This window comes from Antechinus flavipes, chromosome 6, assembly GCF_016432865.1.
Source record: "Antechinus flavipes isolate AdamAnt ecotype Samford, QLD, Australia chromosome 6, AdamAnt_v2, whole genome shotgun sequence".
NCBI classification, from domain to species: domain Eukaryota; kingdom Metazoa; phylum Chordata; class Mammalia; order Dasyuromorphia; family Dasyuridae; genus Antechinus; species Antechinus flavipes.
Window position 1 is genome coordinate 187,411,374 of NC_067403.1, and position 20,547 is coordinate 187,431,920.

Sequence of the window (20,547 nt, forward strand, 5' to 3'; positions counted from 1 at the left end):
TAAACTTGGTATAATTTGTCGCTTCCTTTTGTGCTGGACCACTGAAGGTACCTTTCCAAGACTGAAAAGCACAAAAATCTCAGAGTTGCAAAGGACCTCAGAGGTCACTTAATTAAACCCTTTCATTTTAATGTAAGGAAACTGAGGACCAGCGGGGATAGGGACATATGCAAGATCACTTAGTAGCAAAAGCAGGACTTGAACCCTGGCCTACAAGATTCCTTGGCAACTCAATTAATTGGTTGGCCTCTTTTCAAACACATTGCTTATCTTATTCATTGGCAATATGATGGGAGGACAAAATGGTCAGAGGGGGAAATAGATTGTTCCCTGAGAGAAATAGAGGGAAAAAATTCTGCATAAGGAGCAGAGAAGAAAATCCATCAGTATATGGACGGATATTCTTTCCTTAGCTTCTCTAAGAATCTCCAGCTTTTTTCCTAATATGTATGTGTGTTTGTGTTCTTGTCCCTGTCCCTGTCTTTCCATGTCTCTCGGTTTCTATGTGTATGTTTGTCGGTGTCTGTATCTGTGTCTTTGTCTCTGTCTTCTTGGAATTATCTTGTTGTCTTGTCTGTATCTTTTATTTTTTTATCTGTTTGCCTGTTATCTCTCTGGAAGAATGAGGGTAAGGACTGTTCCATCTGTGCCTCTGTATCCTCAGGACCTTAGCACAGGGCCTGACCCATGAAGACACTTAATAAAGATATTGGTTGAATAATGAATAACTGAATATCTTTCTTGCCTATATACTCAGAAAAATCCTACTTACTTGATGAATACCAACATACCACACTTTCTATTTTAACCAGTCCTATGAAAGCCTGGCATAAGATAAAATAGCATTCCAAGGGGCATTGGACATCAAAGAAACAGGGCCATATGGAAAGTTTCCATATGGGGGAACTGTTGTATGGGTGATAGTGAAGAAGGATTCTCAAGGAAGCCAAAAGTCAATAGGAATAGGATTTCCTGGAGAAGAATAAGGGACCAGGAAGTAGAATCCTCTCAGACTGGAAGTATGACCATAAGAGAAATAAGAACCTGGAATTCCTGAGCAATGGGCTGGGGGGATGAGGGTTCAAGAAATTATGATGTATTTAACATGTATGGGACTACCTGCCATCTAGGGGTGGGGGTGGAGGGAAGGAGGGGAAAATTGGAGCAGAAGTTTTTGCAAGAGTCAATGTTGAAAAATTATCCCTGCATATGTTCTGTTAATTAAAAGCTATAAAAAAGAACATATTAAGAAAAAATTATGATGTCAATAATACCTTATTAACCTTTCTCAACTGGAAAATGGGAATAATTCTGGAAAATGTACCAACATAATACAGAGTCAACCTGAGAAAAGGAATTGGCTCTTAACAGGCTCTAAAAATAGGAATTGTTCTCACAACCCATAGGAAGTTGTAGTGTTCTCCTATGTCTCACTGTATTGATAACCTTGACTTCCATTCAGTTTTGTTCTTACTTCCCAGTAATGTGATTTTAATTATTGTTTTTCAGGTCATGGCCAATGTTTCAGAGAAGGGAAAAGCTGGTGAGTAATCTATTGGCGGCTGTTTTTCTCTCTGTGGTAACTGATTTTCCTGCTTAAATAGGAATATTCTAGGAGGTGTCTAGCATTTAAGATCTGCCTGAGTTCAGGTTAAATGGAATTTTAATTTCTTTTCTTTTAATTCTCTTGTTGGAAAAGTGATGAATATAGAGCAATCTATGAATATTCTGGTGATGTGTAGACAGACATGGTTGGCTTGTGTACTTTTAGCAGTGTGAAATTATTGGTTGTTTTTTTTCCTACAAGTGAAATTTTTGTGTAGATCAGGTTGTTCATTGTCTTTGGAAACTAGCGATTAGTACTAGCTATGGTATGAGTTTTTTTGTGTGGCATTCCAAGAAGCTCTCAATCTTAACCTGCACAGCTAAGGTGAGCACAGTGTTCAGAGCTGCAAGGTGGACATTCCTACCACTCTCTGAATTGGTCAGATTATATCTAGAGTGCCTGGTGAGGTCAGATCACATCTAGAGCACCCAGAGGTGAGCTCTGGGAGCCACATGCAAAAAGGATGTGGGCTCCTAGAATGATATGAGAGCAGGAAATGTGAAAAATTTTGAGCCTATGTTTCATGGGGATCATTTAAAGGAACTGGGGGTGTTGAGTGTAAAGAAAGGATTCAGGGATAAGAGGAGAATTGTCTTTGGGATTTAAATGACCCTCAGAGAATAGAACCAAGAGCAGTGGGGTAAAATGTATACTTGCTCACAGTCCAAATTGTACCATCATGGAATCAGCTGCTTTATAAGATGGTAAGATTCCCCATCACTAAGTCTTTTTTTAAATTATTATTAAAGCTTTTTATTTCTCAAAATATATGCATGGACAATTCTTCAACATTAGCCTTTGCAAAACTTTGTGTTCCAATTTTCCCTCCCTTCCCCCACACCCTTCCCTACATGGCAAGTAGGTAGAAATATATGGTTAAACATGGTAGAAATATATGTTAAATCCAGTATATGCATATATATTTATAGAATTATCGTGCTGCATAAGAGAAAAGGTGAAGCAAAAAAAAATGCAAGCAAACAACAACAAAAAGTGAAAATGCTATGGTGCATCACTAAGTCTTTGTGAGAGAAACATATGAGAATAGTATTTGTCAGGGATATGTAGCTAAGATTCATGTTTTAGGTAAAGGTTGAGTCAGTTGCCCTCTTTGCCTCTTACTGACTACAGCTTGATGACTGAATGATGGGTAAATCACAGTTTCTAGATCACTCTGGCATTTTCTATTGATAACCACATAAATTCTTTCAGAGCCACAGCAACACCAATATATTGTTCATTTTTTCCCTTGTAATACACATACGTTATAGAATATGTGATGGGTATGTTATAATAATTCACTTGTTTTGAAGCTAGACAGCTAGCTTAAGCTCCATTTGGTGGTTCCCTCTTCTGTTGGTTTAGAGAACTGATTTTAGATAAAAAGCATATTATCATCCAGTCATGTTTGATTCTGTAACATTATTTGGGGATTTCTTGGCAGATATGGGAGTGATTTGCAATTTTCTTATCCAACTCATTTTACAGATGAGGAAACTGAGACAGAGTTCAGTGAGTTGCCCAGGGTCTCCCAGCTAGTAATTGTCTGAGATTGGATTTGAACTCGGGTTTTCCTGATTTCAGACCCAGCACTGTAGTCATTATTCTACCTACCTATCTCTGATGAAAAATTAGGAATAAAAGTGCAATAGCTTTAAGCCCCCAATTGAAAATTCCTACTATTTAGGTAGAGATTTAGCTCTCTGCCTTAAATTACTTTTTTATCACTCTCTAGTTAATCCTTGTACTCTTTGAAGTTGATACAAAATTCAGATTACTAGGAATGTTTGGGGAATGTGGGGAATGAGCAGCTCTTTTCTTGTAAAATCTTTCAGTCCTCCAGGAGATAGGTATAACTGGTGATATGGATGTAAGTCTTCTGCTCTGAGATGCCCATAAATTCTATATCCCTCTTCAGTATCCCCCTTCTCTGCCCCAGCTCAGTTTTTCATGCTCTTTCTCCTTTCACACGACACTAGTCCTTTCTGGCTCAACTCTGGGTATTACTTAGACTCACATCTCCACTGCCAGATTCCTGTAATCTCTCCTCTGACAGACTCTTGAATCTTCTGAAGTGCTGAATTGATCATCTATTTTATAGACAGCCTACAGGATGTGACCAAGTTTCCTCGGCCAACTTACATTCAGTGTCACCCAAATCAAACAAGGACTTTTTAATTTAATGAGAGTCTCTGACTCTCTGGTTCTCCCCTATCAGTGTAATTAGTTGTAATATCTATTACTTCCTTTAACTGGGAGTGGGGTAATCAATGGACCAGTGTCCTTATTATATAAATGTGTGTGTTTGTGTGTGTATGTGTCTAAGTGTATCTGACTCCCTTAAATCCAATTCACTTGCAAGTCAAGACATCACCTTCCTAATGTGATTAGTCCTCTTCCAGAACGAAGGACAAACAGCAATCTGTGAGAAGTAGTAGTTGCCCCACTGGGGACCCAACTAGCCAGTTTCGGTTAACCAGTGCTTACTCTTTTCCTCTCTCCCTCCCTTCCTTCCTTCCTTCCTTCTTTCCTTCTTTCTTTCCTTCTTTCCCCAATTCCTCCCCTCCCTCTGTCCACATGTGGAATCATACCTCTACAGTAAGGGCTCTGCCCAAAGGAATATACATTTGGATGGCTGAAATCTCACAAGATATCTTGGAGTCTGAAGAATTTTTTTTTCCTTTTCTCTACTTATTTATCTTAAAAAAAAAAAAACTAAAACAATTAACTCTTTTGTCTTATGTAGGTTCATTTATGATTTCTTGAAATTAAACTGTGGAAACTAGGTTTTGATAAATCCCATTAGGATTTAAATGGAGCTACCATGACCAGGCCTTAAACCCAAATCACTCTTGCTATCACTGATTGGTCAATAATAGGTAGAAGCTCAAGCCTCACTTGATCATTGGGTTTTGATGGTTCCCAGTAAGTGTAAATAGCATTGTTTCTGTTCTATCCAGAAACTCTGAGGATTTTCCTCTCCCAGTTTGATTTTTTCCTTTGTCTTTGAGTAAGCAAAGGAGGTGATCTTTTGCCTCATTTCTTACCTGGCCTTAAGTCACTGAATGGGTAATACCTCAGACAAACCGAAAACTATGAAAGACCAAGCTTAAAAAGACCAAGGTCTCCTACTGTATCATGTCAGTTGTCCTGACTTATGTCTTGCCAGTGGACTCAGATGACCTTGGAGGAGAGAGTGAGATTGATGCTTTTGTACAACTCTGCCTCATATAAATCCAATTCGTTTGCAAGTCAAGACATTATCCTCTTGGTGTCATTGATCTTCTAGAAAGAAGGCATTCAATTATAGTTCCTTTGGTGGGGTAACATATAGCCTATTTGGAACAAGGTCATTACTGAGGTAGGATAAACCCACAATTGGCAGTGAATTTGGGCCAGGGGTGGGGGGGTGGCAAAAACCCAAGAGAGAGCACATGAGATACTCCCCACTCCTCTCCTTCATCCTGTGCTTTTGACTCAGATGTAAGCTAGAAGAGATTTTTGGTTTCACATTATAAATTTCTTTCTGTCTTTTTTCTCCTCATCATCATAGCCTGACTTAGAAAATTGTTTCAGACAATTACAGAGGAGTGGGTCCGTTTTTCAGGTTATTTCCTCACCTAGTTTCTCTATCCATAATGAGCACTGGATGAAGCTGCCATGTTATTCTTGCTTGGGCTCCCGATTTCTACTGCCCTCCCAACAATACACAAAGTTTACCAAGTATTGACACATTTTATATCACGCCAGATTAAACGGTGGCTAAGAAGTCCCAAGAAGAAAGGACAACTAGGTTGCACTAGGGTCAATGCTAACTGGTCAGTTATTATGGTCACAGCTGCTTCGCTAATCAGGGTGACTGCCAGTGGGCCAGCACCTGCCACTTTTTTCAGTCTTTGAAGGAGAGAACAGAGAAACATAGATACCAATGTGAAGCTCTTGACCTTGCAAAAGTCCACATGACCTCAAGATGGAAGCAGCCCAAACTTGCACCCTGGGGTCATGGCTTCCTCCTTCTTTATGGTTTCTTCCACCCTAGGCCACAACCTCACTGCTTGTGAGGTCCTGGGAGAGCTGTGTCTCTCTGGGGTAATTCCTAGACAGGCTCACACTGAAGGTTTCAGACAGTCCATCAGAATACCAGGAACCTCAGGTGTCTTTGGGAAGAAGGGAGGAAAGAGCCTCTTCTTCCTAAGAGCTTTCCTGGAGAGGGGATTTTCCTTACACCTCACTGATCTCCTTCTGCAGCTAATTAACACTTTTGATTTGTAAGACATATTATACTTGGATGTTGGGGATGTCTACTTGTGACCTTCTCATTTTTGTGTCCAGTCCCATCTTGTTAGTACTGCTATACCCCTAAATATCTCTTCCCCAGACTGTGAATGTCACTCAGAATGAGCCCAAATGAGAGTGCTTGTTCTCGCTTCATTGTGTGGGGAGATAAATGTTTCCGATGGACCAAGAATCACTTTAAAACAGATCAAAGATTGATGTTGTCCTTCTTCCAGAGACCCTGACATCATTACCTCTATAGCCTCAGCTTTCACAAAATCATAGATTTAGGCCGAGATCATTGAATCCAATCCCTTCATTTTATAAGTGAGAAAAGTAAAACACAGAAAAGAACTGACTCACCCAGAATCCCATGGCTAAAGGCAAGACTTGAACTCCAAAGCTTCTGACCCACAATTCCAGAATTCTACCCATTCAGCTACTTCAATGCTGTAGAAAGGTCTGTGGGATGGGGAACAAGTCGGTGAAACAGAAGCTCACCAGAAACTGAGCCTGCTTTCTATTCCTGTCTTTTGGTCCCCAACTGTGGTGACCACATATTTAAAATCAGCCAGAGTCAGGAATTCAGGTTAAGGGGAAAATCTTCAATCTTTATTCTCAGTAAAGGTGAAGAAGGATTGCAATAGCAATATGGGCAGACAGGAAGCCAGCCAGCAGAGGGGGATTGGAGGTGAAGGGCGGTCGTGATAGCAATGCGAGCAGCTGTGACAAGACACCAGCCTGCAGTCTCTCTTTCCGCTTCCTTTTCCACCCCCTGCCTCCAACCACCAAAATCGTCATTTCCTATACAACACATCAGGACTTGCACAAAGAATGGGCGGGGGCCATTCTTTCTCCAAGCTTATATATTAATAGAGTATAGTCTAATTACTATTTAGCCTTACGTGCTTGGGACCTCAGTGCATCAATTTGAGCTTCAGCCCATTACATCTCCTGCTTTCTTTTGTTTTAGAACACAGGTGGTCATGCCATCCCTGACTTCTCAGGGAGGTCAGAGCCCCCAAGAGGAGGTGATCACACCCTCCCTGACTTCTCAGGAAAGGAGGTGAAAGCACCAAAAAGGAGGTGATCATGATCCCCCCCCCCGGACTTCTCAGGAAGGGAGGTGAAAGCACTAAAAAGGAGATAATCACATCCTCCCTGACATCTCAGGAAGAGAGATGAAAAGCACCAAAGGGAAGTGGGGGTTGCTAGTGGGTTTCTGGGCTGAAGGGTCTTATTAGAAACAGGTATGCACAAACCCATCAGCATGGGAGGTATTACATGAGCACATAGCAATAACGCAGAGGCTATTAGTTATGGGCTCTCCCCACAGTCAGTGCAGGCTTGATGTGGTGTAACAAACATGAATTGTACATGCAAGTAACGGTATAACAAACAATATAAATCAACATGATGCTATAAAAGATTGCCAGAAGTCCTAGGAGGAGAGTATGTAAATAGCAGTCACACATACGCCTTCCTCAGCAGCCAAGAGATCCAAAACCAATCTATTGTCCATTGCTTCATATGTCAGGGAATCCAATGATTCTCCCCCAAGTTTTTGAAGTCCTGCAAAAGTCTTTTTATGTGTTAGGGAATCTAATGATTCCAGCAGATTTTGAAGTCCTGTAACAGTCTTATCATTTCTCAGGAAATCCAATGATTCCTGAGGGCTTTCAAGTCTTATATCTCAGAGAATCCAATGATTCCTGAGAGTTTTTGAGTCCTACAACAATCTTATGTCTCAGAGAATCCAATGATTCCTGAGGGTTTTCAAGTCCTACAACAATCTTATTATCATATCTCAGAAAATCCAATGATTCCTGAGAGTTTTCGAGTCCTACAACAATCTTATTATCATGTCTCAGAAAATCCAATGATTCCTGAGGGTTTTGAAGTCCAACAATTTTCTATGTCCATGAGTCAAACGCCATAACTGCCACGCTCTTTCAATGGTGAGCACAATCAGCCACAGAACCACCCAATATTTCTTGGGTCTTCTCCTTCGTTTCAAGGTTCTTCTCTGTCTCTCTGCAATGGACAAGGTGAATACGGCTCATTGGCACCCATCTGATTCCTTCTCCACTTGTAAAGATACAAGCAAACCCTCTCTCCCAAGCAGTTAGCCTATCTTGTCCCTTCCATTCACCACTTTCTGGGTCTCTCCACATCACCTGGTGATTATCTAAAGATAGTGGAGCTGCTTGCACTGCACACTGCCCTTCTGATGGGTTATAAAACCTGTCTGCCGGAGCCAGTGCATCTTTGTCAAAAATCAAGAAGTTAATAGTATAAAGGGCTAGATTTAGAAGTTCTCTAGGGTTACCTGTGGCTCCCCCTTTCTTTTGTTTTTGGAGCAGTGTCTTAATGTCTCTGTTTCTCCTCTCTAGTATTGCCTGTCCTTAAGGATTAAAGGGTATGCCAGTGGCATGTAAAATCTTATACTGTGCACAAAAGTGTGCAAAATGTTTGGAGGTGTATGCAGGACCATTGTCTGTTTTTATTGCTTGTGGCACACCCATAATGACAAATGCTTGTGTGAGGAATTCAGTGACCACTCAGGCTGTCTCTTTTGCTGCTGGTATTGCAAAAGTGAATCCTGAAAAGGTGTCTACTCTTGGAATGCTTACTGGCCCTGGTTGGGTTAGATGGACATCCCAGGCTTCTGCTTCTCCCTTCCCAATCAGATGCACTTTAATGAAGGGAAACATATCTCTTTGATCCAGGATCTTAGAAGAAACTACTTGGCCCAACTATCACTGTCCCTTTTAACTACAACAAGAACAGGGACTGGCATCAGTGGAACTAAAAAGTATCTGGAAGTTTCTATTTTGACCCATTGACAATTCATTACGATAGCAGATCTACTAATGTAATATTATGTGTCCACATGTAAGATTATTGTGTGTGGCAAAAGGGAGGAAGAGTATCTAAATATATACATACATAAACACCTATATAGGTAGCATGGAAAAATCTGATCTTAGTTGGAGCCAGTCATCAGAGTAGGAAGGAGGCCAGTCCTTCAATAGCCTAGGTCTGAGAGAAGGGGCAGGTATAGACAGCAGCACTATATATAGTGCTGGAATTGTGTTTATCAGGTGCCCCTCAGATGTCTTTTTGTGCTCTATGATTGGTTCAGAACAAAAACTACTTTCCTGAAAGCACTTAATGAATTAAAATGTGGGAGAGGGGTATAAACTTCTCTCACCAAATGCTGGATATATAAAGGATCATTATAAATAGTGAGTAAAACAAATATCGGGAAAACTGAATCAAATTTATAAGAATTCATGTCATTTTCTAATAGATAAATGGCTAAAGTTTATGGACAGGCAGTTTTTAGCTGAAGAAATCAAAGTTATTTATAGCCATATAAAAATGGTCTGAATCACCATTCATTAGAGGAATGCAAATTGAAACAACTTTGAGGTACCACTTCATACCTATTTGATTAGTAAAATAGAAAGGAGAGGGAATATGGGAATATTAGGACATTCTTGGTTGAATTGTGAACTGATCCAGCCAGGAACACACTAGTGAATTGGAGTTAAGTGATGGAGGGCTGTGTAAAGTCATTTTCTCCTCTGGGGCTATCTGAGTTCAGGGGCCAGATATACATCAGATTGACTGAAGATGGCTCTGAATACAGTGGGAGACCTAGACTTTTTTAAGCTTTAATAACCACACACTGAAAACATAAAAGAAGTGTGTTCTTGATGCCTGGGGACTTCCTCAGCCATGTTAGCTTGCCCTTCAGGGACATGGGATGGGTCCATGTACTCCAAATCAAGCCCTGTCTCCTTAAATTCATACAGATGAACTCAATAAAATGACAGTTATCTGCAATACATGTAAAGATCTATATTTGGATCATTAACAACAGAAGAACCAGACTGACATGCCTGGTTTGCAACTGATGTAAACATTTTAACAAAATTTTACTTTGAAATGAAAATTTTCATCTTACCTCTATTTTATTTACCTCATGGAAGAGAAAGAAATAGAGGGAGGGAGAGAGGAAGAGGAGGGAGGGAAGGAAAAAGAAGAAAAGGAAGGAAGAAGGGGAAAAGGAAAGAAAGGAAGGAAAGAGGGAAGAAAAGAAGGAAAGAAAGAAGAAAGGAATGAAAGAGGGAGAGATGAAAGCAAGGAAAGAAGGAGGGGAAGAAAGAAGGAAGAAAAGACGGAAGGAAGAAAAAAGAGAGAAAAGGAAGGAGGGAAGGAAAGAAAGAAGCAAGAAAGAAGGGAGGGAAAGAAGGAAAGAAGGAGGGAAGATAGATAAATAGAAAAGTATCGATTGGCACTGTTTGATCTTTGGGTATAATTCAAATTATTCTTCAGAATGGTTGGACTTTCTCACAATTTCACGAACAATAAATTTTTAGTGTATCTATTTTCCTTCGTGCCCTCTGCTCCAGCCTCCCCCTACACTTTTTTTTTAATTCTATGTATATTTCTGTTTCAAGTATATCTCTTGTAAACAACATATAGTTGGATTCTAGTTTCTAAAGCATTTTCTATCCATTTCCCTTTTGTTGATTAGTTCCTTCCAATAGCATTCAAAGTTATGAATATTCATTGTATATTTCCCTCCATCCCCTTTTTTCTTTTTAATCTTTTTCTTATTCTTATCCTTTTCCTGCTCATAAGTCTGTTTTGCTTCTGACCACTGCTTTTCTTATTCATCCTTTCTTTTTATCACCTCCCCCTTTCTCCTATTCCCTTCCTCTCCTATTACCCTTTTGGCTAAGATTGATTTCAAAACTAAGTGTGTATATGTACTCTTCCCTCTTTAAACCAATTCTGAAGAGAATGAGGTTCAAGCATAAACCATCCACCCCAGTGGGGGTGCAAAAGATATTCCTTAAACACTTCTTTTATGTGAGAAAAATTTCCCTATTCTATTCTTTCCCTTTCTCTCTTATCCCTCTTTCTTACCTTTCATTTTTTAAGATCATCCCAAGATAATTGACTCACACCCATGCCTTCTGTCTATGTGAACTCTTAACTGACCTGATAATGTTAAAGGAGCTAGATGTGTCATCTTCCTATAAAAGAAAATAATTTTATTGAGCCCTTTATGATTACTCTTTCCTATTTATCTTTTTTGTGTTTCTCTTGAGTCTTCTGTTTGAAAGTCAAATTTTCTATTCATCTCTGATCTTTTCATCAGGAATGCTTGAAAGTTTTCTATTAAATATTTTTTCTCTCTAAAGGATTATACTCAATTTTGTTGATTCAATGGTTCATTATAATCCTATATTATAAATCCTATATATTATTTTATATTATATTATAAATCCATTATAAAGGAGCCTATAAGGCTCCTTTGCTTTCTAGGATATCCATATTCCCAGCTCTTCACTTCTTTAACATGGAAGCTGCAAAAAAAATTTTGATGTTAACTGTGGTGCCACAATAAATGGGAATGCTTGCAATATTGACTTCTTGACAATCTACCATCTGACTATAATATTCCTGGGAGCTTTCATTTTGGCATCTCTTTCAGAAGGTGATTGTTGGATCTTTTCCATTTCTATTTTGCCCTCTGGATCTAAGATATTAGGGAAGTCTTCCTTCATAATTTCTTGAAATATGATATTTAGACTCTTTTTTTTATCATGGCTTTTAGATAATTCAATAATTCTTACATTTTCTCTCTTTGATCTATTTTCCAGTTCAGTTGTTTTTCCAATGAGATATTTCATATTTTATTCTACATTTTCATTCTTTTGAATTTGTTTTATTATTTCTTAATGTCTCATGGAATCATTAGCTTACACTTTCCCAATTCTATTTTTAACAGAATTTTCCTCAGTGAGCTTTTGTACCTCTTTTTCCATTTGAAAAGGCTTTTCAAAGCATTCTTTTTTTCAATGATTTTTTTTTTTTTTGCTGAGGCAATTGGGGTTAAGTGACTTGTCCAGAGTCACACAGCTAGGAAGTGTTAAGTATTTGAGATCAGATTTGAACTCAGGTCTCCCTGACTTCAGAGCTGGTACTCTGTTCACTATACCACCTAGCTGCCCAATGATTTTTTTGTCCTTCTTTTACCATTAGAACAATTTTGGTTTTTATGATTTTATTTTCTTAAGTAATTTTGTGCCTTCTTTACCAAACTGTTAATTCTCTTTTCATAATTTTCTCACATCACTCTTTTATTTTCCCATTTTTTCTTCTATCACTCTCATTGCTTTCTTTAATTCTTCTAAAATTCTTATTGGACTTGTGTCCCATTTGAATTTTTCACTGAGGTTTTGCTTGTAGTTCTTTTCACATTGTTGTCTTCTGAATTTATGTCTTAATTTTTCCTGCCACTGTAGTAGCTTTTTATAGTCAAATTCTTTGTTGTTGTTGTTGTTGATTGCTCATTCTTTAGTTGAGCTTTGCTCACTTGGGGGTGGGAAGGTATACCCTAAGCTTCAGACTTCTTCATGCTACTGATTAAAAAGAAAAACAGTTTTTCATTGCTCCTAAGGTTTGGGAAAGATGTGGTCACTGCTTTCTTGGTCTGCTCTTTGCCCTTTACCCATGGAGATCCTCTAGTCCCCTGCAACCACAAATGCTAAAGCTCCTCATGGACTTAGAACTGTGATCAAATCTCCTCTTATCCTTCAGCCACAAACACCAATGCTCCCCTCTCCCAACTATGATCAGATTCCCCTCTCCCTTGTGCCTAATCACAAGTGTTCCTCTCCACAGCTGGAACTGCAGCCTAGAACTGTTCATGAGTATTTGTTGTTGAGTGATTTCAGTCATGTCTTATTCTCCATAACCCTGTTTGGCATTTTCTTGGCAGACATACTGATGGTTTGCCATTTCCTTCTCCAGTTAATTTTACAAATAATTGACTGAGGCAAGCCAGATTAGGTGATGTGTCTTGGGTCACATAGCTAGTAAGTGTCTGAGACTGGATTCTAACTCCAGAAGATGAGTCCTCCTGGTTCTAGGACTGGCACTGTATCCACTCTATCACCTTGTTCCATTATGGGAAAACATCACCAGACCCTGCACTCAGTACCAGCAAAGGGTCCATTGCAATTTTTCTGACCAGTTATTCCACCCCCCCCCCCCATAGTCTCTAGACTGAGAGCAATCAAAGCTGCTGTTACTACTATCATGGCTCAAAGTCACCTCCAGGGCCCACCATTGGCGCTTCTTGTGTGCTCTGTGGGCCAGCTTATTCCCCATCACAGCATCACAGACTTCTCCTAACCACCTAAGTCATCTTTGTTGTTCAGTCACAGGAAAAATATCTCATGTGACCTTTTGTTGGTTCAGCTGATCCAAAATTTGAAGGGAGGGGTTGTTTGGAAGGGAACATTGAGAGTGTTCAACTGGGTTTTTGCTTCTTTTCAACCATCTTTACTCTGCCCCCTCCTCAATAAGTATTTATTAAGTGACTATAGTGCCAAACACTATGTTAAACTCTGGGTTTACAAAGAGAAGCATAAACAGTTCTTGTCCTGGAGGAGCTGACTATCTAATGAAGGAGATAGCATGCAAATAAATATGTGCAAAACAAGTTACATGCAGGAAAAGTAGGAAATAATTAACAAAGGGAAGGCAGGAAAATTAAGAGGGATTGGGAAAGATTTCCTGTAGAAGGTGGAATTTTAGTTGATATTTAAACAAAGTCAAAGAAGACAGTAAGATAAGAACAAGAGCATTCTAGGCATGGGGGACAATAGGATATGGAACATTGTATGTAAGAAACAGAAAGAAAGTTTGACTCCCAAGCAAAGTACTAGAAATAAAATAAATGTCAACTGATGAGGGAATGACTATAGAATTTGCAGTAAATGAACTTGATGGAATGGTACCACTCCATAAAAAACAATAACTATGAAGAATTCAGAAAAACATGGGAAGATTTCTCTAAAGAAATGTAGGATAAAGTCATAGGAATCTGGAAAACAATATGCATGACTATAATAATGTGGAAAGAACAACATAATGAAACCCAATGCAGCTCAAAAAAAAAAAAAGTATCCTCTGTAATAAACTCAAAAAGGCCATCTATGATAGGAGCGTCCCCTGTGTCTACTCTAGCTCTCTTCTTGTACCTTTACAATCTGACTTCTGAAGTCATCATTCCACCAAGACTGCTTCCCCTAAAGTGACCAATGATCTCCTGGCTGCCAAATCCAATGGCCTTTCCTCAATCCTCATTCTCCTTGACTTCTCTACAATCTTGGACACTGATGATCCCTCTCTTCTCCTTGAGACACTTTTCTCTCTAACTTTAGGTGTCACTTGAATTCTCCTAGTTTTCCTCCTATGTATCTGGCCTCTCTTCAGTCTCCTTTGCTGGATCTTCATCCCTGTTACTCCCACTAATCAAGGGAGTCCCACAGAATTCTGTTCTATGCCCTCCCCTCCCTCTATACTATTTCATTTGGTGATTCTTCAGCTCCTGTGTTTTCATGTATCATCTCTCTGAAGAAAACTCATACATGGCAAGTGCTCATAAGGTGGTCAGAAAAACAGATACAAGGACATGCTCAAGGTGTCTCCTAAAAACTTTAGAATTGATTGGATGATATGGGAGACACTGGTACAGGACAGCCCAGCATGGAGTGCCCTTATCAGAGAAGGTGCTGTGCTGCATGAACAAAGCAGAATCGAATTAGCTCAGAAGAAAGTAAGAAATACAAAGTTAGAGAAGCTCCCAAATGTTCATAGGGAGTATTTGTGTCTGACCTAAGGCAGAGCGTTCCAAGCTCATATTGGTCTGATCAACCATAGCTGGACCCACTGTAATTCATCCCTAACACAGGGATGTCATTTTGGTTCTCTTATAGAACAAAAAACAACCTCTGTAAAAAAAACAAGCAAACAAAAACAAAAAACGAAACTTTCAGATATATTTGTCAGTCTTAAGCTCACCTTAAATAGATGCATCTTGAACTCAACATGCCCAAAACAGAGGTCATTATCTATCCTCCTAATCCTTCCATTTTCCTAACTTCCCAGTTATTGTCAAGGACACTACCATTTTTCTAATGTTCCAGGTTCACAGCCAGGGTATCATCCTCAAGTCCTCCTTCTTTCTCATCTCCCAATCAATTATGGAGTCCTTTCATTTCTACCTTCATCACACCTCTCAAATACACCCCTTTTTCTCTTCTGACTGCTCCCACTCTGGTCCAGGCTCTTATCCCCTCACACTTGAGCTGTTGTAATAGCCTGTTTGTGGGTCTGTCTGCCTCCAGTCTCTCCCCACTACAATTGATCCTCTATGTATTGGTTAAATTAATCTTTCTTTAATTTAGATCTGACCATGCTCCACTTCACCCCCACCCTTGCAATAAAGTCCAATTCTTCCCTTTAACTCCTAGGACAAATTGGGAGCCCTCTATTTGGCTCCCAAAGCCCTTCATAATCTGATCCTTTCCTACATTTCTACTCTTCTTATACTTTACCACTCCACTCTGGTCTCTTTTGCTGTTTTCACCTATAATGTTCCATCCCTTGACTGAATGGTATCACTGAATGCCCTCCTACCCCAGAATGCTCTTTTCTCTTCACCTCTACCTCCTGGCTTCCTTCAAATTCTAGCTAAAATCCCTCCTTCTGTAGAAAGCCTCTCTTGATCATTATACACGGCAACAAGATTATATGATGATCAATTCTGATGGATGTGGCTCTTTCCAACAATGAGATGGTTCAGTCCAGTCCCAATGATCTGATGAAGAAAAAAGCCATCTGTACCCAGGGAGAGGAGTGTGGGAGCTGAGTGTAGATCACAACATAGCATTTTCATTCTTTTTGTTGTTGTTTGCTCACATTTTATTTTCTTTCTCATTTTTTTCTGGTCTGTATGGTTTTTCTTATGCAGCACAATAATTGTATAAATATGTACACATATATTGCATTTAACATATATTTCTACCATGTTTAACACATATTGGACTACTTGCCATCAAGGGGAGGGGGTGGGTGAAGGGGGAGAATTAGAACACAAGATTTTGCAAGAGTTAATGTCACAGAATTATTTATGCATATGTTTTGAAAAATAAAAACTTTAGTTTTAAAAAAAAGAAAGAAAGAAAGAAAGCTTCTCCTGAGCATCCATAACATTAATGCCTTCAGTTGGAGACCACGAACCTTTATCTAGGCTCTCTCTAGTATGTTCATAGTATGTTCTGCATGTTGTCTCCCCCTTTAGAAAGAGAGGGCAAAGCTTGTCTTGTGACTTTCACGTATTCCCAAAGCTTAGCACCCCAGGCTATAGAAGGAACTTATTGAATAGTAACCTCCCTTCCTCTTCCATCTACCCCCACATCAACTTAACAGATGAAGAAATGCATGGATTCTTTCCTTTTTGAGAGATGGGAGAGTGACTGTGGATTCAGAATAGTGTATATATATATATATATGTCCAGACATCAACAGCACATTCGTTGCTTTTCCTAAAACTTTTTTAAAATATCTTTATTGGGGCAGCTAGGTGGTGCAATGGATAGAGCACCAGCCCTGATGTCAGGAGGACCTGAGTTCAAATGTGACCACAGACACTTAATACTTCCTAGCTGTATGACCCTGGGCAAGTCACTTAGCCCTAATTGCCTCACCAAATATATATATATATAGAAAGAGACAGACAGACAGACAGACATGAGACAGAGAGAGACAGAGACAGAGACAGAGAGACGAGAGAGAGACAGAGACAGAGAGGCAGAGAGAGAGAAAAGGCTAATTGGTTAGGGGAATGGCAAGGTATATTCAGAAATGAAGATAATAATAATAAGATTAAATGATGATTTTTAAAATTCAGGGGCATTTCTTTAAGCTGAAAGTGAGATGCTGCTCAAAATGTTTTAAAACTCTTTTCTAGTTAGAATCTAGCCTTAAATACACACGTGCACACACACACACACACACACACACACTCACACACACACAGTGTCCTGCAGGCATGTGTAAGACCTGGAACTTTGCCATAGCTCAGCTGGCCTTGAGCCCACATTCCACATTCTTGGTTCCCTTTTTCCCCTCAGAAAGTGGATTCCATTTTTAATGCAGTGGGTTGTCAAACTTCCCTGGCTTCACGCTGCCCTCGGTGGAAGGCTCTCTGGCTAGCCTCCTTTTTGTTTTGTTTTGTTTTGTTTTTTTATGAGGATGGAATGTAGGTTATGTCTTCACACAAGCAGCGACTCTGTTCCCCTGAAAACTAGTGTAAACTCACCCATGAAGGCTCGGTTTGGTCGCCGAGAGGAAATAACATTAAATGTTCCATATCCAGGAATTCCTAAGGACCACGACTTGGCGTTTCTGAAAAGCCAGTCACTGTTGGCCTGCCAGGAACATCCCCATCACACAACGTGCGGGTTGTGTTCCCAGGTTTGCAGCTGGGAGGTGAGAAGGTGGGGGGCTGGGGGGCGGGAGGAACGTGTCTGTCAATAACGTGGCACATTATTGGCCCAGCAAAGCAGATGCCCTCCCTACCTCTCAAAAGCTCGGAGATGGGAGCCTGGGGAACCGGGTGCCAACTGTGTGCGTCCTCCCACCAGTGACCGCTTTTTATCTATCTGAGAAACAGAGGCTGTTTCCCCCAATAGGGATGCCAGGTCTGCCAAGGAGCCAGTTCTCCTCTAAAATGGTGGCTAGAAGCCCTATTGTAGCCCCTTGAAAGCCAAATACCAGAAATAGGGAGTGGGCAGGTATTACATGAGTCATATCAAGCCTCCGTGGGCTTGTGTCGATGGAAAACATTTCTCTGCACCCTTTGTCTCTACAAGATGACAAGCCATACAAAGTTCCGCCTCCCTTTGGTACTTGGGCTTTCCTTATTCAATCTCCCCAAACATATACAGCCCTTCTCTGTGACATCCAGCCGTGGGTCATCTCTCTAGTTTTGCCCTCCTGGAGAGACTGACATTCACATGGCAACATTTAATTAATTATTTTTATTTATTATTTATAATTATTTATAACAATATTATATTGTTATACATATACTACTACCAAAACTACCAAAACAATATGTATTATAATTATTATTAATATTATCATATTTATTATTTATATAGCCCTTACTATGTACTTAGATATTACTAAATACTATATATTTATACAGCACAGCACTATAGTACATAGTACTATATAATATATAAAGATATATTTTATATAGCACAGTACTATGTGCTGTGCTGAGCACTTTACCAGTTTAATCTCATTTGATCCTCACAATAACCCTATGAAGTAGGTGCTGCTATTATCCTACAAATGAGGAAACGGAGGCATTGGGAAGTTCAGTTTCTTCTCCCAAATCATACAGCTAGGATCTGAGAGCAGATTCAAGCTCACACAAATTCAGGCTCTAACCCAGGGAGGAACAAAGCACTGAACCCATCCTTAAAATCCGATCAGCTTAATAGGAGCTGCCAGTGTTGTACCCTCTGCGGGCAGAGCCGCCCAGAGCCACCCCTTGCCACCAGAAGAGGAAGAGGAGAGCATGGTTGGAGGAGGGAAAAGGAGCCTGGCCCCCTCTCTGTCTTTAAAAGTAAACAGAGCCATTACTATATTGGTCAACCCCATCTGACCTTTTCAGAGAATTCTGTGGCTATTTAATAATAATTAATAATAATGATCATTAGCAAATATCTCTTTATGGTTTGCAAAGATCTTTATAGACATGCTTCACTTGATCTTCACACCAATCCTGAGGGGAAGGGCGTAATGTTATTATTGTGCCATTTTAAAGATGAGAAAATCAAGGCAGGCAGAATGAAGTGACTTACCCAGGATTCCACAAGAAGGTCTTGAGGCTTGATTTGAACTCAACTCTTCCTGGCACCCAATAGGATCTCTTCCAGAGCAAGCTTACTTTATCTTTACTGATAACACTTGAGCATCTTCCCCAGGTATTCAAAGCCACTATCAATGCAGGATTTCCTCCCAGCCCCAAACTCACATAAACATTATAAAATTGCACACAGGAGGTACTATTGGGGGATTCAAGATCAATAATATCCAACTATGTACTGGTGAATGACCAGGTCCAAAAGGGTCTTTCTTTTTTTTTTTTTTTTTTTTTTTTTTGCGTAGAAGGATTAAATGACTTACCCAGGATCACATAACTAGGAAAAGTTAAGTGTCTAAGATCAGATTTGAACTCAGGTCCTCCTAACTTCAGGGCTGACACTATCCACTGCACCATCCAACTGCCCCAAAGTATTTAATTTTTAATCTGGAAGGGATTGAGGGGGAAAGAGTGCCTCAAGGATCTATCCCCTATCTCAGATTGCCTTCACTGGGATAGTTACACACAGGAAGTGATTATCACTTTTACTGATAACTCAAAGCTGGGAGGGAGAGCTAAGACTTGGGGTAGAGGAATCAGGACCCAGAACATTTATACAATTCAGTTCAGTTATGCTGAATCCAAAATTATCTCAGCAGGCAGGAACTATGGGCTAAAAATTGAGATAAAAGTGTGTAGACAGAATCTAGCTCTATGGGAAAATTTTATGATTCTAAATGTGAAGTCCTAGGTATGGTTTAAAAATAATAAAGGAAGGGAAAATCACAGCAAGACAACAGTTCTCATAGGAAAGACCTTGGAGATGGCCAATAATAATAATTATAGTCATGTATGTACTGCTTCAAAGCTTACAGAGTGGTTTGCTTCTGAAATCTAACTGAACCCTCAAAATAACTCCAGGAAGTAGGTGCTATGAAGATCACCATTTAACAGATATGGAGACTGAGACTGAAAAGCAAGTGAAGTTATTTGTCCAGGGTCACCCAGATAGATAAATGAAATGTCCAGGTTAAGTCAACTTGCTTTGGTTCCTTTGATACACAAAATGTCCAGAGAGAAGTCAAATAAAGTGAAAGACCAGAAATAAAGAAAATCAATGACAAGCTCTGAAGGGAGGGATGGGGAGAGGGAGGAACAGGTCCTACCTGGGGTTTGTGCTGGAGCAAGAAAGGGAAGCCAAGGCATCAAGTGAGCAGGGATTGATGCTACTTGAACAATCTATTCTCTCTACAGCAATGTCACTGCAGTCAGCTTGAAACATCTTCTGGTGTTAGATGGATTTCTCAATCTGCTCCATTCTATAGTCCCATAAAAGCAGCACTGGGGGAAATGAGGACATCGGCCAGGAAGGACTTACTGATGACTTTGTTGCTTTGGCTAGACCCAATAATCAATGAGATCATAAATTGAGAGTGAAAAGGGACCCACAGAGCTAGCAAGTCCACCCCTCCCCATTTTACAGATGAGGAAACTGAGGTTCCATGAGGTTAAGGGACTCATCCAAAGCCAAGTTCTCATATCCTCCTGTCCAATGTCCTATATTCCAAGTCACTCATATCTTGTTTCTGACATTTAGAGTTGGTAATACTTATCCAATGCGAATCCTATCATCAAATCTCCAGAGTCCCTAAAAAGCTGTTAAATACTTACTTTATCTTTATTATTAACAAATTGTATTTCTATAGATTTCAAATCACTTAATAGGATATGATTTTGAGCCTTTCTCTTGACCGTGACCTTGACCTTGCCTGCTTCCCATTCACCTCTGCTAAGGACACAGTCCCAAACGTTCCATCCAACCATATCTCCGCAAATCAGGTCACACTGAAGGGCTGAGAAGTAAAGAGCCAGATCAGCCCATCTCCTCCTGGCCCATGATTCTGGGGTCAAGGCC

At 39.9% G+C, this 20,547-nt stretch overlaps 1 protein-coding gene across 1 annotated transcript in view; it reads left to right on the forward strand.

Moving 5' to 3' along the window:
• DLC1 (DLC1 Rho GTPase activating protein) overlaps positions 1 to 20,547 on the forward strand; it is a 206,540-nt gene that overhangs the window by 70,326 nt on the left and 115,667 nt on the right. The window contains exon 4 of the mRNA XM_051965913.1: positions 1,510 to 1,543. Coding sequence (XP_051821873.1) covers positions 1,510 to 1,543 — 34 coding nt within the window. The remainder of the gene's footprint in view (positions 1 to 1,509; positions 1,544 to 20,547) is intronic.